Source organism: Odocoileus virginianus, chromosome 22 (genome assembly GCF_023699985.2).
Source record: "Odocoileus virginianus isolate 20LAN1187 ecotype Illinois chromosome 22, Ovbor_1.2, whole genome shotgun sequence".
Lineage (NCBI taxonomy): Eukaryota > Metazoa > Chordata > Mammalia > Artiodactyla > Cervidae > Odocoileus > Odocoileus virginianus.
The window spans coordinates 10,854,355-10,869,820 of record NC_069695.1 but is presented as its reverse complement, the minus strand read 5'-3'; the positions used below and the strand labels follow the sequence as shown (position 1 = coordinate 10,869,820).

Sequence of the window (15,466 nt, the reverse complement as noted above, 5' to 3'; positions counted from 1 at the left end):
GAAGGAGTAAACCAACAGAGGAAGATGCGGGATCCAGGGAACAAGATGCAACACAGGAGTGGTGAAGAGAAGTCCTAAGGACTGCCCCTGCGCCCTGCACCCAGGCAGCAACTGTCAATGCAGGAAGTATAGGGGGAGAAAAGGGAGCAACTGCAGGAAAGCAATGCTCTGTGAACGGCAACTCGATGGCACTACACCCACAACCCAAGCAGGGAGCTGTAGTCACCTGCTCATCCTATCAGTGTCCCAGCAAGGAGACGATGGGAGCTGAGATAAAGCAGTGACCCAGAGCCACTACTAACAGATGCCATCACCCCTAGGCCCAAAGAGGCAAGGAGAGGGACAGGTCAGTGGAAAGTGGAAGCAGTCGTGTGGAGTTGGTCACCATGATGTTCAGTGACTTCTGGCTGAGGAACACATCTGACCTGAAGATGCCTTGAAGGGAAGGAGCCAAGGAAAAAAATACCCTGACCTCACACTTTCCTTTACTCCCTCCCATCTCCTGCTGCAGATACCACTGGCCAAACCAACAGATGCCAGAGGTCACAGGAAGCCCACTGAGGTAGTCCATACAGCTTTCTTGAGCGGCAGGGTAGGGTGAGGGAAGCAAAGATTTGGAGGAACAAATGGAAGACACCTAGAGCACACATGATGATATATATACTGATCAATAGGTAAAATTTTGCAAATTTTGACTCAAAATTTACAAAAATAGTATTTGGAGGATGTATGGGAGAAGAGGGAATATAGTGTAAAATACCTATATCTCAGTCATGGCAGAAGTCATTAACGTTTACAGCTGATAGCTCCAAACACTGTATACATGTATCACTTAGAAATGTGAAGATAATAAAGGAATGAGAGTAGAGAAAGGACATTTTTCATTTAACCTATCCTAGCATTGCTCTACTATGAACATCTGCTACTTTCACAATATAGTTTTTAATACGTTAAAAAGCAATCCAAATTAATCAACTGGATTTAGCAGCTAACAGGAATTTATCTAATCCCTCAGGTGCACTGGGGTAGAAAAGCTGAAACAGACTCATTTCTATCAAAGGAAGTTCAAGGTGGATCAATGACTTAACCAGACAGAGTTTAACAGAGCCTCAGTTAAGATCCAGGACATCATTGGGGACCCAAGGTGGGGCATTCCTTCTAACTTCTCCTTGCTTCAGAGAGAACAAACATTATATAAAGATATGTCTTGCCATCTTTGAATATTTGTATATCCCAACAGTAGACGGAAGAAGCCCAGGGATGAAAGACCATGTGGACAGGCCCAGACCAGCAAGTAACTTACTTGCTCACTTCACTGTTACTAAAACCCACTAACTTTAGGGTGTATTACTATGGAACAAAATAACTGACACAATCTAAATTTTTTTTAAAAAGAAGAAAGTATCACTGCCCCATAACTATTCTGATGCCATCACACTATTCCAATCCTGCTTTCTGATGTGGTTAAAAAATCTTGCTTTTAAATATTTAAAAGAAAAAAGAACAAGCTAAACTGAATATTTAATACATTTGTAGGAACAGAAGGAACAAAACAAGGATTAGAATTTTATATTACACATTAGACATTTATGTAAAAGATGTTTCATTTTCCAGAGAGGTTTCCCCTATTTCCCTGTCTTTTCTATCTTTCTCAGAGCAATAAATAGTAATTACTATTCTCACAGATAAGCTACTCCTTTGAGTTGGACAGTACCTACATCTTTATTTCAAGTTTTTATCATCTCCAAAAACTACCTTTCATTTGACTGCACAGTCTCACTGCAATGTTTCACAGTAAAATTACACTACTCAAATTTGAAGAGCCTGAATAAAAGCTAGAGTCCCCAGGGACTTCTAGGTACTGACTTAGTAACAGTGTCTACTGGCACAAACCTTATATATTCATTCATATTTTTAAAACTGCAATAAAGGAAATGAAAGCTACTTTAATGAAAAAGGAACTCAGGTATGAGGTTGTTAAATATAACTAGCTACATTTTAAATACAAATACCAGGTATTCCCTGATTAGTGTCAGGTAAACATCTAAACTATTAATATCTAACCCAAATTCTGGTCTTGGAAAAAGATCAGAGACAATTACAAAGAAGGTGCTTCATAGTATCAGGTCCATTTTTAAAACAATGAGATCCTTCGGGACAATCAGTTTAGTCTTTCTTTTTATCACAAATTTCTGTTGGTCCTCTTGTTGGTAATTCATTTATGTCTGCACCCTAAAATGAAAAAATATTTTAGATATCATTACAAAAAAAGAGACATTATAAGAGATATTCTCTTTAAAAACACAAACTTCAGAATGAAAAAACTGGAAACGTGCAGGATGGCTAAATTCATGCAGGTGATTGAATTTAATAATCACCAACACTAAAGAAAACACAGTTGTCTAAATATTCATTTAAAAAATAACTGCATTACAAGAAGAAAACCTCTATGAATCTACTCATTACATCTCTTATCAAAGTTATCAATCAGAGAAACTGGCTTATTCAGAATCACCTTTTGTCCTCTATTAGCTATTTACCATTACTCTTACCAGACAGGAAATACTATCTTGCAAGTAGCCAATGCATAAATCAGAGGACTTACTTAAAACCTTAATTTAAACCAAGTGTTAATTATAAATAGAAAACTCCAAAGCCCTATTTTAAAAAAGAGAAATTTAGACTTTAGTATTTTTTTTCTTTTGAACTTTTTCTTTTGTATTGGAGTACAGCTGATTGACAATGTTGTGATAGTCTCAGCTGAACAGTGAAGGGACTCAGCCATACACATACATGCATCCATTCTCCCCCAAAACTCCTCAAATCCAGGCTGCCACATAACATAACACTGAGCAGAATTCCATGTGCTATACAGTAGGTCCCAGTTGGTAATCCATTTTAAAAATAGCAGTGTGTATATGACCATTCCAAACTCTCAAACTATCTCTTCTCTCTGGCAACCATAAGTTCGTTTTGTAAGTCTGTCTCTGTTTTGTAAGTAAGTTCATTTGTATAATTTATATAAGGGATATCATACGGTATTTCTCCTTCTCTGAAAATTTAAACATATTAATGAAGCTTCTGGTTCAAAGAACTTAACTTTCCAAAAGTCACTATGGTTCAAAGAACTTGATTTTCCAAAAGTCATTATTTTACCCTGACTATACTGCCCCGACCCATTCAAGGCATTTTAATGTTCTTACCTTATAGTCTACTTTGCCTTTGTTTTTATCGTTGGTTTCTCGTATAGCTTTCCGAGGCCACATACGGCTAACAAAGGGGGAGATCAGAGGGTATATATATGGCTCCAAGAACTTTTTGTAGACCCAGAGCAGAACTGGAATAACGATGCAGGGAATGCACACCATTGTCCCAGATGTGAGTTCCTGAACTATTGACAAACAGCAGAAAAAACAAATTAGATCATCATAGACTAATGACTGAAGGAATATACCTAGATTAAAATATATGAAAAAACTATTTCTACACTGAAGGAAAAACATAAATCACACTACAGGTACTATTGTAAAGCAAGAGTCTATTCATAAAAATGCTGCTATCTACAAGGGAAAGGAGCAACAGGTGGTAGACTTGAAAATAAGTGAGAATAAGCCTGCCTCCAAAACTTTCCAATCACTGTTTCACAACCATAAATTTGGTGATAAAGGAAAGACAGGGCTTCCCAGGTGGCTCAGTGATAAGGAATCCGCAGGTCAATGCAAGAGACATGGGTTCAGTCCCTGGGTGGGCAAGATCCCCTGGAGAAGGAGATGGCAACTCACTCTAGTATCCTTGCCTGGGAGATCCCCTGGACAGAGGAGCCTGGAGGGCTACAGTCATAGGGTCATCCAACACTTCTTAGCACTGAGGATGAGGCAATTAAGCCCTTTACCCACATCAACTCAATTAATCTTCAAAACACCTAGTCAGGTTGGGTACTCTGGCGTTTCCATTTACATATAAAGAAAAGGAGTCACCAAAACATTAAGGAATTCGGAGTAATTACTGGTGAATGAGTAAGCATTGTTAAACTAGGCAATTTAAAATGATTCACAATACAAGCGAGGAATGATATAGATAATCCAATCTGAAATAAAAACGTACATCAGGGAATGACCACTATTTTACAAAGGATTCATAACTGGATTCTTTAAAACAGTCCTCTAGTCTCAGGTGGCACGAGTGGTGGTAAAGAAACCGCCTGCAAAGGCGGGAGATGGAAGAGACGCAGGTTGGCTCTCGAGTAGGCAGATCCCCTGGAGGAGGGTACAGCAACCCACTTCAGTATTTCTGCCTGGAGAATCCCATGGCCAATGGAGCCTGGCAGGCTACGGTCCACAGGGTCACAAAGTCAGACACAACTGCAGCCAACTTAGCGCACACACGTGCTAGCCAAATTAAAATAATTTAGGAATTTGCCAAAAATATTTTGCTCCAAAATTTTAAAGAACATATCCTCTGATCAAAATAAACCAAAGAAGCAAGAGTCTTTTTCAGCATTTTACAAGGAATATTTTGGGCTAACAGACTTTGAGAATCTCATCTGAAGAGCTTCAGATTGGTTTAGGTCTTACAAGTACCACAGCATAATAATCAAGCAGGAACCAGGGCAGCTGCCTGGATTTGAGACTGCTTTCATTATTTTCTAGACAGTGTTCCTGAGCACGTTACTTGACCAGACAGTCCCTTAATTCTTCCATGTGTGAAAAGAAGATATATATTAGTACCTATATCAAAGGGATGTAGTGTGGACTAGATAATAGGAATACAAACCTCAGAACAGTGTCCGCATATGGTAAGCACTATTTAAGTGTTGTTACTAAAAGAAAAAAAACCCAAAACAATTCAAAAATTGTAACCTGTCCAAAGCCCACACTTTAGGTAACTAGAGCTGGCTAAAACCAGAACTCCTAATTCTAGTTTCCCAGCTAAACGCTCTTGCATTTTCCCTTCCCAAAACACACAATCATCATGTTATTCCCCTTCCTAACAAACTTTAAAAAACAACGAAACCCTTCAAAACAACTGGCAATGCTACCGAGCACTAGGATAATACGATGACTTGCAACCGTTCCATCATAAAGATTCACGTTTCTAACCTACTTGAAACTGTTTTAAATAAATTCTCAAGAACAATTACTACTAGGTACTTCTATCATAATTATGGCTTAGAAAGGCCTAAAAACTGTGGCTTATTAAGGTCTAGAGGTGGCTATGATAAGTTGATAAAAAATAATTTCATTTACTGTCTCCAAGCCAATTATCGAATATTACAACACAGATAAATGGATCGAAACTGTTGGAGGAGAGGAATTTCTTTCATTCGACTCAGTCCAATACAATGGAACAGGAAATAGCTGACGCTCTATGAGAACAGGCAGCAGCTGCGGAGGGGGAACGTCAGCTCCTGGAAGGAATCAGTCCTCCAGAAATCGGTCTGGAGACAAAAGAGAGGGGGACAGGCTGAGTCAAAGGTAAGGACTGAGAGACAGGAGCGAGGAAGAGCGAAAGGGGGGAACGACAATAAAAAGTGATACCGATAGTTCAGGCCAGAGAGCGGATCCGGAGTAAGAGGAGGAAGGAGCGGGTGGACGCGGGCACAGGGCAGGCAAAGGGCGAGGTGGGCGGGAGGCAGACGCGCGGGGCTGGGGGCTGGTGTACCGTGAGGGCAGGAGAACCGCCCTGCGCACCGAGGCCGCCGCCCACGCCGCCCCGATTCCCACCCCCACCCCACCCCCCGGCCACTACCCGGCCCGGCTCACCGGCGACGATCAAGTCTCAGGGGCAGTGTACACGCTTCCGGAAGGAGGGTCGCGGGGACGCGCCGAGCCAATGGTACCGCAGGAGGGGCCGACAAAGGCGCGCCTGCGTCAGCCTGACGGCGCGCCGGACGTAATGGGTCGCCCGCCGGGGGCGTGGACGACTTCCGGCGCGGCTGCAGCCGTCACTCGAGTCTGTAGGCGAGGTGGAAGCGCTCGCTTTCCCAGGTGCTACGTCGCCGAGCGACACCCACAAGGCTGGGCCCGGAGGATGGCGCCTTTGCGAGCGGCTCACCACCTGTATGGAAGCTTGCTTCATAGTGACGGCTAGGATGTTTTCTAATGCAGCTGTGGCTGAGCTCCTCATCCTGTTTAGTCGCTAGGTCTCCGACTTTTTGCGACCCAATGGACAGTAGCCGGCCAGTATCCTGTCCGTAGGATTTCCCGGCCAAGAATTCCGGAGTGGGTTGCCACTTCCTTCCCCATTTTAAGACCCACTACAAGGGTCTTAAATTCCAGAGCACGGAAAATTAACATTCAAGTCGATTTCGAGAGGGATTTACCTTACGAAAAATGGCCGTACCACTTCACTCCCACTGGGACAGCTGCTATCAGCTAGTCTTTGATTGCTCCTGGGCTTCCCTGGAAGCTCAGCTGGTAAAGAATCTGCCCGCATTGCGGGAAACCTGGGTTTGATTCCTGGATTGGGAAGATCCCCTGGAGAAGGGAACGGCTACCCACTCCAGTGTTCTGGCCTGGAGAATTCCATGGACTGTAATCTGTGGGGTCGCAGAGTCGGACACGACTGAGCAACTTTCACTGATCCTACATCGTGGTAGCTCAGACAGTAAAGAACCTGCCTGCAACGCAGGAGACCAGGCTTCGATCCCTGGGTTGGAAAGTTCCTCTGGAGAAGGGAATGGCAATCCACTCCAGTATTCTTGCCTGGAGAATTCCATGGACAAAAGCCTGACAAGCTACAGTCCGTGGGGTCACAGTCAGACACGACTGGGCAGCTAACACACATATTGCAGGTGGCACAGTAAATGCTACTGCTTTAGGAGTCCTACAGGTCCTCCGTTCACTAAATTCAATCCCTGGGTCGGAAGATCCCCTGGAGGAAACCCATTCCAGTCTTCTCGCTGGGATAATCCAATGGACAGAGGAGCCTGGCAGGCTAGTCCCTGAGGTTGTATAGAGGACACCAATGAAGCTAACACCTCACGCCAGAACAAAAACCCTGAAAAAAAAACATGCTAAGTCAAAGCATTGTGATTTAGATGAAAAGTCCAGAACAGGCAAATCAACATAAGTATAAGCTCAGGGCCGGACTGGGTTAGGAGGTGACAGTCAACCACTGCTAAGGTTCCTCTTTGGGATATTGAAAGCTTCTAAAACCCCACTTATGGATGCATAACTGAATACAGTAAATGCTACTTCAGTAGCAGACTTAGCGTGCTTTAAGTTAAAAAAAGTAGATGGAAAAGAGTCAGAAATTTTCCCATGTTCTCAATTCCGTTTTATACGAAGTACCAAAAGATGCAAAACAGCCTGTTAAAACTCATTTGATCCATTTTGTGGTTAACACTTGAAATACATTTACTAATTAAGACAACCAACACTTTTACTTTTATTTGCATTTATTTTCTGCGGCATTTATTCCCGGGCCATAAGTTTTTGTTTTTTCAGCTTCTTCTGGGATATCTGGGAAAAAGAAAAAAATAAAAGCACTATTAGAAGAATGATTCCAAGAGAAACACACATCTTAAAGAGGAAAGTTGTATCTCAATAAAGGTAATAGGAAATTTCATCATAAAGGGAATGAGTCCTTTGGCACAGAGAAGTGGCATGGAGAGAAAGGCAGCCAGGAGGAAATTAGAGCTTTAAGAAGAGAACGAAGACTACAGGCTGGCAGCCCAGCTGGAAAGAACCAAGTGGCAAAAAAGGATGAAGGATAATATGAGAAAATCAACAGAAGACAGATCCATTAGGATTTGAGTCAACCCCAGGTTCCAGGCTAAAGAACTAAACATAATCATTTATATTTCTTGGAGAAAGGGGCTGCAGGGAGGAGATGCCCTGTTCCAGATAAATTACATCTGAAGTGGTCATGGCCATCTAGGTGTGGACATTAGCATATAATCACACAGTTTTAACACACTGAACAATACGAAATTCCCACTTGCTGTTAAGAAAGAGGATAAGAAAGCTGTGGTACATATACACAATGGAATATCACTCAGCTATTATATTCGAGACAGCAAAAGAGACACAGATGTAAAGAACAGACTTTTGGACTCTGGGAGAAGGCGCGGGTGGGGTGATTTGAGAGAATAGCACTGAAACACATATATTATCATATGTGAAATAGATCGCCAGTGCAGGTTCAATGCATGAGACAGGGTGCTCAGGGCTGGTGCACTGGGATGACCTCGAGGGATGGGATGGGGAGGGTCAGGATGGGGAACATATGTACACCCATGGCTGATTCATGTGAATGTATGGCAAAAAACCACAACAATGTAAAGTAATTAACCTCCAATTAAAATAAAGTAAAAATCTCCCAAGATTAAAAAAAAAACTAATGAGACTTATGAAAGCCAAAATAAAATGATTATAAGAGGTTGGTGGTTGCTCAGAATAGCTTCCTTTCATGGTTATTCCAAAGGTGTCCTAAGTTAGTCATCACAGCAACCGCAATCTAATACACCAAGTGAAACAGAGCAGAGACCAAGTAATTTACCTTTTTCTTCTGTGCAACCTCCTCTTCTGGTTTAGGAACAATCTGTTCTTTTTCAGTAAGAATCATCTCAATGTGGCAGGGAGAGCTCATGTAGGGGTTGATCCGACCGTGAGCTCTGTAAGTCCTGCGCCGCATCTTGGGGGCTTTGTTCACTTGGATGTGCTCAATGACCAGAGAATCTACATCTAAGCCCTGGGAAAAGGGAGCAAAATCATGTAACATTTAAAAAAAATTTTAAATCAGGTAACACCTTTATCTTAACATCACAAACTGTATCACTCAAGTCCTTATGACTTTAAATAGCATATTTTTTTTCTTAAATTTCATTCTAAGTTCCCTCCCTTAAATCTAACTAATTACCAAATTTCAGTGCTGGTAATTGCCCCTATTTTATAAGTGGTATTCATTAGGGAGCAGAGTTACAAGAATATCAAAGGATCTATGTCTAAGCTTGATTCTGACAGAAAGGTTTAGCAGCTAGAAGGGCTACAGCTAAACAGACCTACATTAATTCCAGTTCTAACCCAGTTTTCCAAATGCAAAAAGGTAAAGGATAACTGCTCAAATGGATAAATTTGTTTAGTTGGCACAGGATTTGTTCAGTTACACACTGCTGTTTTCACCTCTGAAATTTAACATCTCTCCATTATGAACGTAGGCAACAAACCACAGGCCAATCATATGATTCCTTTTTAACTGTATTTATTTGTATTTAAATATACCCTGTGAAGGGGTTCACAAACCTCAATATGAAAAAGGCTTCCCTGGTGGCTCAGATGGTAAAGAATCTGCCTGCAATGCAGGAAACCTGGTTTAATCCCACTCCAGTATTCTTGCATGGAGAATTCCATGGACAGATGATCCTAGCAGGCTACAGTCCACGGGGCCGCAGAGTTAGACACACTACTGAGCACTAACATTTACAGCACAAGATTACAAACCCTTGGTAAAATACTCAATAAAAAAAAAAAAGCATTTCTCTTGCATGTACTGGCATTATGTCTGTGTGTGAGTGTGTGTGGGGGGGGTAATTCTAGAGTCTTAGGCTTGAAATTACTGCAGACCATGCTCCTGAAACGCTTTATAAACAAAAATTTTTTCCTGTTGGAAATTGAAAGTAGAGATTTAAAAGAACCTCTTTAATGGGAACTCTTGCTACTTTCATCAAGTCAATCAAAGAAAAAGCAAGTCAACCAAGGAAATAGATCCAGACAACAACTGTAACTGAGTTAACAATCCAAGTTGCATGTATAAAGATACTTATAGTATGGGTACCTTAAGTTCAGCATTACTCTCTGCATTTTTGAGCATATGTAGTAAAAATTCAGCGCTCTTTTTGGGCCACCGACCCTGCGTCCAGCCCCACTGTTTGGCCTAAAAAACAAAACCAGAGTTTATTAGTAATTTGCCTCAATTTAAATCAATGTTACAAGATGAAATTTACTTCAAGCTACATCAAGGTTGTTCAGAACATTTTTTTTTTTTAATGGTTAATCCAAAGGTGTCCCAAAGATTATCACAGCAACCATAAGGAGCCTCAGTAAAGGGAGACATTGGCCATTTTTACTTCTACTCCCTTCCCTAACAAATTGCCTTTTAAACGACAACTACGAATTCTTACCTGTGCACACCTACCAACTCCACCATTGTAACGACGGAATGGCACACATTGCTTCTTTAAAGTGACATCCTTCAGATACTTGGTGGCTTTTCGGATATGCATACCCTTTATGGCCTGGGCAGTCTCACGAGTGTTCTAAACATAATAACGTAAGCTGTCAGATTTAAACAAATTCCAGTATTTTCAACGTGTCAACCTTTATCAAGAGCCAAATCCCTTCCATTCTTGAAACATATACAAAATCTGTTATGAACCAGGGAGACTTGGTTTGAAGGTAGAGGAATGTGAATCCTAAACATGTTTATTCACTGTTAATATTTCTCCATTATCTTGTAAACTACAATTACGTTTCCCATAACTTGATCTGTGCACTAGGCTCTCAAGCAGTTCTCTGGTAATTTTACCCAATTCCACAAATCCTAAATCAAAGTGTTCATTAAAAGGTGGCTGCTCAGAAATGATTTATTTTCATGGTGAATCCAAAGGTGTCCTAAGAAACACATCATCGCAGCTACCTTTTTAGAATGGTTAAAAAATACTCAAGGAACAACTCTTTCAGGACATAACTACGATTCACCTACCTTAAAGTGAACACGAAGATTTGAACCTCTTGATTTGCATGCTAAAAAATACCGGAAAAAAAAAAAAAAAAGGTTAATCTTGGTATCTTGGTGCCTCATACTCCAAAATAAGAAATGTTGCTTGCTCACTTACATTTTGTGGGGTTTTCTGGGTCGAGTGAATAGCGCACCATTTTCAAGGGTCAGCTGGAAGCAAGAATAACTGTCAACATATATTTACAGCAACTCACAGTTTAATATTTATGTACTATAAACTCTGTCCACAGCTGCTCAGAAAGTAGTTGTTTTCATGATTAATCCAAAGGTGTCCTAAGAAATGCATCATCGCAGCCATCCTCTCAATCCAGTTTCATCTCATCTACAACTACCAGTTGCCTACAGCAGCGTTGACACTGCTAAGACTAGTGACACGGATGCCCTTCCCTTAACCCTCTGGAAGAAAACACAGCTTGTTTCCATCCAAATCTGGATCCAAGTATCCGTGCCGAGGAGCCCAGCGTCCTGCTCAGCATCAGATCCTTCAGGTCAAAGTTAACTCGACCCAACGACATGCTCCCTCTACAGAAACCTCCTTTACTCACAGATTCACAAGAAAGCCAAGCTTTCCACACACTTTAGGGTATTACTCGCGTTAAGCGCAGCTCAACTCACGTTCAGCCACTGAGTAAACCTCGACCCGACTTGACCTCATTCCCCTCCCCCAAAACTTTCTTTCCATTCGGCCCCAAATGCGCTGCGTTCGCGGCCCCCACTCACCGCGAGACACTGGCCCTCAGGAGTCGGCACCGACCACAGCCGGCTTCTAACCTCGTCACCCCCATTCTCGCCCATTGAGCCCCTTTGCGGCCTGTAGAGGCCCCGCAGCAGAGGGGCGCCAAGCCGGGGCCTCCGACAAATCCCTGCGCACAGGACTGCTCCACCAGGGAGGATTAGAGTCCTCCTCCTGAGGGTCTCGAAGTCGGCGCCGAGAAAGCCAGGATGGCAGGGATTACCAGAAGATTCATCACTAGACAAAGATGCTGAAGAAACACACTCACCTCAGGCCGCTTACCGGAAAAGGAAGAGCGGGGGCTCATGGGAGAATTCATGAGAGCTCGACATCTCGCGAGAGTCCCAGCCTTAAGAAACGAGATTTGTAGAGGTGGGGGAAGGCGGAGGAGAAAGGGAATGTGGAATATGTTTGAGAAGATCTGAAAACGAATTAAGAGGCTTAGGGACCGTGTCAAAATTATCCTTTTTTGTGTACAGAAATAAAGTTATGTATTTTAAATATCTGTCAATTAAAAACAGGTTTGTACAGAAACAGATTCACAGACTTAGAGGATGAACTTATAGTTACCAGGGGAGACGTGTAGCTGGGGAGGGATAGTTAGGGAGCTTGGGATTGACATGTACACACTGCTCTATTTAAAATGTATAACCAGGAAGGACCTACTGTATAGCACAGGGAACTCTGCTCAGTATTATGTAACAACCTAAATGGGAAAGAAATTTGAAAAAAAAAATACATATGTAGAAGTATAACTGAATCATTTTGCTGTACACCTGAAATTAATGTAATATACTTAACCAAAGATAAGTGAAGTCGCTCAGTCGTGTCCGACTCTTTGCGACCCTATGGACTGTAGCCTACCAGGCTCCTCCACCCATGGGATTTTCCAGGCAATTGCACTGGAATGGGTTGCCATTTCCTTCTCCAGGAGATCTTCCCAACCCAGGGATTGAACCCTGGTCTCCCTCATTGTAGGCAGACTCTTTACCGTCTGAGCCACCAGGGAAGTGAAATGAGGTAATCAAGGATACTCCACTTAAAAGCAAAGCAAAACAAGTTTGTAGTTCTAGGACAATACTACATATTATTTAGGTATAGATGAGACATTTTTTCATCAAGATTCATTAGATTTGGTTATATGATTATATGAAAATGATTTGTAAAGGGACAATTCGCTGTTGTTGCTGTTGTTTAGTCACTAAATCATATCTGACTCTTTGCGACACCATGGAATGTAGCCCACCAGGCTCCTCTGTTCATGGAATTTCCCAGTCTAGAATACTGGAGTGGGTTGCCATCCCCTTCTCCAGCAGATCTTTGCGACCCAGTGATTAAACCCTCATCACCTGCATTGGCAGACAGTTCTTTACCACTGACCACCAGGGAAGCCCAAAAGGAAAAATTAGGGAGATCCAAAGGATGGGATGTAATTATGTTAATCATAAATTCTCAGTTTGAGAATATTACACAATCAATGTGATAAAGCAGCGCATGTAAAGGATATACTAACTGAAGGGTCTGGTTCAAGATTGAGATCTGGTTTCCCCACTGCAACTTGTAGATCTTCATATGGCAAAAGATAACTGTTCCTTGAAAATAAAAATGCCAAAGTACATTTTCTTTCCCAGGTCATCTTACTGGTTATTCACTTAGAGTCACTGGTGGTGTTAGCACTTAACTTTGGGTCTTCCTTTTATAGCCTCAGTGACTTTTCTGTAAAATTTAAGTGAACTCTTTAAATTGTATTTGATATACATAGTTTCCTCCAATCTGTTTAGTTGCGGTTTGAACTTCTATCTGAAATTTAACATGCTTCTCCACTATGAATATAGGCAACAAACCACACAGCAATCATATTGGTCCTTTGTAACAGTATTTTATTATTTGTATTTTAAAAATACAGGAGTTCCCTGGTGGCTCAGAAGCTGAAGAATCTGCCTGCAATGTGGGAGACCTGGGTTCAATCCCTGGGTTGGGAAGATCCCCCGGAAGGGGACATAGCAACCCACTCCAGTGTTCTTGCATGGAGAATCCCCATGGACAGAGGAGCTTGGTGGGCTACAGTCCATGGGGTCACAAAGAGTCGGACACGACTGAGTGACTAAGCACACACACACACACAAATATCTTGTGAAGGGGGTTCACAAACCATAGTATAAAAAAGGTCCATGGCACAAGTTTACAAACCCTTGGGAAAATACTCAAGGGGAAAAAGGCTTTTTTTTGCATGTACTGGGGAAAGTATATTTTAATTTTACTATATTTATTATTAAGAAATCTTAATTATTAAAGCAATTGTGTACTGCAAATAGGGGTCATCCTTGGCAATCAGTTGACCTGTTCATTTAGCCATTAAATGAATATTCATCAAACACTTATATGCCTGCCGTTATGCTGGATGTTATGCTCTAACAGATACTAGGAGAGTCTCGGCTGCCAGGGCACCCACAGTTTTAGAATGAGGGTAGGGACAGAGAGATAGGTAACTAGGAGGTGAACAGCCAGTTAGAATACAATATGAAACTGCTAAAATAGGGTGAACATGTAGAGTAGGAAAGCCTCCCCTGAGCGGACGACATGGCAACTGCACCATGAATGACCAGAAGGAGCTAGCTGGTCATGGCAATACAGTAAGAGAGAAACAATTATTATTGCCAGCAAGAAAATTCTGCTATGGGAACTGCAAGGGTTTGGATTCCTTTTGGTTGTGGGTGGGGAGAGGTAAGGGCGAGTGGCAAAGCTGATCTGTAGGGAGCCTATTTATCTGTCAAGGAGTTTTGAATTTAACTTAAGGTCAACGGACTTCCCTTGTGGCTCAGCTGGTAAAGAATCCGCCTGCAGTGTAGGAGACCTGGATTTGATCCTTGAGTTGGGAAGATCCCCTGGAGAAGGGAAAGGCTACCCACTCCAGTATTCTGGCCTGCAGAATGCCATGGACTGCATAGTCCATAGGGTCGCAGACTCAGACACAATTGAGCAACTTTCATCTTCAAGGTCAATGAGGAAAAGTGTTTAAACCCTTGGGGATGGGCATGGGTGAGGTGACTTGATCAGATTCACTTTTGAAAAGATCACTCCATAGGAAGAAATTTGGGATGCCTCAGGGGTAAGGCCACAGGCTGGCAAAAGATGGGAGTGGCCCGAACTGATGAGGTTCAGTTTAATTTTTTTGGCAAAGAGAATGGAGAGTGGTAGATAAATTCAAGAAATTTTGGTAAAAGTCACATGATTTTGTGGTTGTAAACTGTAAAAGTTGGTACCTTCATTAGCCTGCCTGACTATGCTGCCAGCCCATAGCTGAGCCTGTAACCCAGTCTTCCACTTCTCTCGATACAGGCATACCTCTGAGATATTCTGGGTTCAGTTTCAGAGCACTGTGATAAAGCAAGTCATGTGGATTTTTTTGGTTTCCCAGTGTGTTTAAAAGTTGCATCTTCCCTGGTGGTACAATGGACAAGAATCTGCCTGCCAATGCAGGGGACACAGGTTCAGTCCCTGGTCTGGGAAGATTCCACAGGCCACAGAGCAACTGAGCCCAGGCGCCACAACTACTGAAGCCTGCACACTCTGTGGCCTGTGAGCCACAATTAATGAGCCCCTGTGTTCCAACTACTGAAGCCCACAAGCCTAGAGTTCGTGCTCCACAAGCCACTGCAATAAGCCTGTGTACTGCAACTAGAGAAAGGCTGTGTGCAGCAATGAAGACCTAGCACGGCCAAAAATAAATAAAGCAGTGTGTACATGTCAAACAAAAAAAAAAAGAAGAAATAAAAAATGTTACATCATTTCCCTGGCAACACAGTGGATAGGACTCCTAGCTTCCACTGCTGGGGGCCTGGGTTCCATCCCTGGTCAGAGAACTATTATCACACAAGCTGAGTGGCTTAGCCAAAAAAGAAAAACAAAAAGTTACTTCTACATGATGTTGTAGTCTATTAAATGCAATAAATAACATTGCAAAGATTCCGTAGATAGAGGTCAGCAAAGAGT

General features: G+C 42.2%; 2 protein-coding genes and 4 non-coding genes across 10 annotated transcripts; all 6 read right to left on the bottom strand.

Annotated features, from left to right (window-relative positions):
• Positions 1 to 1,509: 1,509 nt before the first annotated feature.
• On the bottom strand, positions 1,510 to 5,872 carry C22H18orf32 (chromosome 22 C18orf32 homolog). 5 transcript variants are annotated; one of them, XM_020899785.2, is made up of 4 exons: positions 5,763 to 5,865; positions 4,774 to 4,819; positions 3,204 to 3,391; positions 1,510 to 2,232 (listed from the first exon to the last, which is right to left on the bottom strand). In XM_020899785.2, the coding sequence occupies exons 3-4, from the start codon at positions 3,366 to 3,368 to the stop codon at positions 2,167 to 2,169; spliced, it is 231 nt and encodes a 76-aa protein (XP_020755444.2). In that variant the 5' UTR covers positions 3,369 to 3,391; positions 4,774 to 4,819; positions 5,763 to 5,865; the 3' UTR covers positions 1,510 to 2,166. The 5 variants fall into 5 exon arrangements, with proteins under 5 accessions (XP_020755444.2, XP_070308675.1, XP_020755440.2 ...); XM_070452574.1 differs by having other exon boundaries at positions 3,204 to 3,399; positions 4,775 to 4,819; XM_020899781.2 differs by lacking the exon at positions 4,774 to 4,819 and having other exon boundaries at positions 5,763 to 5,872.
• A 1,451-nt stretch (positions 5,873 to 7,323) lies between these two features.
• Positions 7,324 to 11,754, bottom strand: RPL17 (ribosomal protein L17). Its single transcript, XM_020899779.2, has 7 exons — positions 11,461 to 11,754; positions 10,838 to 10,890; positions 10,705 to 10,745; positions 10,124 to 10,258; positions 9,778 to 9,876; positions 8,503 to 8,694; positions 7,324 to 7,463 (listed from the first exon to the last, which is right to left on the bottom strand). The coding sequence occupies exons 2-7, from the start codon at positions 10,875 to 10,877 to the stop codon at positions 7,416 to 7,418; spliced, it is 555 nt and encodes a 184-aa protein (XP_020755438.2). The 5' UTR covers positions 10,878 to 10,890; positions 11,461 to 11,754; the 3' UTR covers positions 7,324 to 7,415.
• On the bottom strand, positions 8,390 to 8,453 carry LOC139030498 (small nucleolar RNA SNORD58). The gene has a single exon (XR_011482862.1). It is a non-coding gene; the product is annotated as a small nucleolar RNA SNORD58 (small nucleolar RNA).
• On the bottom strand, positions 9,963 to 10,027 carry LOC139030501 (small nucleolar RNA SNORD58). The gene has a single exon (XR_011482865.1). It is a non-coding gene; the product is annotated as a small nucleolar RNA SNORD58 (small nucleolar RNA).
• Positions 10,570 to 10,634, bottom strand: LOC139030499 (small nucleolar RNA SNORD58). Its single transcript, XR_011482863.1, has one exon. It is a non-coding gene; the product is annotated as a small nucleolar RNA SNORD58 (small nucleolar RNA).
• On the bottom strand, positions 10,970 to 11,034 carry LOC139030500 (small nucleolar RNA SNORD58). The gene has a single exon (XR_011482864.1). It is a non-coding gene; the product is annotated as a small nucleolar RNA SNORD58 (small nucleolar RNA).
• Positions 11,755 to 15,466: the final 3,712 nt, after the last annotated feature.

What these genes read in the sequence shown, in the direction of transcription:
- C22H18orf32 (XM_020899781.2), bottom strand. Translation starts at nt 3,368, where the DNA reads ATGGTGTGCATTCCCTGCATCGTTATTCCAGTTCTGCTCTGGGTCTAC. An exon ending in AAGGCAAAGTAGACTATAAG is followed by an intron (nt 2,233 to 3,203) that starts GTAAGAACATTA and finishes TTTTCATTTTAG; the next exon opens with GGTGCAGACATAAATGAATT.
- RPL17 (XM_020899779.2), bottom strand. Translation starts at nt 10,877, where the DNA reads ATGGTGCGCTATTCACTCGACCCAGAAAACCCCACAAAAT. An exon ending in GAGTTGGTAGGTGTGCACAG is followed by an intron (nt 9,877 to 10,123) that starts GTAAGAATTCGT and finishes TTTGTTTTTTAG; the next exon opens with GCCAAACAGTGGGGCTGGAC. An exon ending in AGGTTGCACAGAAGAAAAAG is followed by an intron (nt 7,464 to 8,502) that starts GTAAATTACTTG and finishes TCTTTTTCCCAG; the next exon opens with ATATCCCAGAAGAAGCTGAA.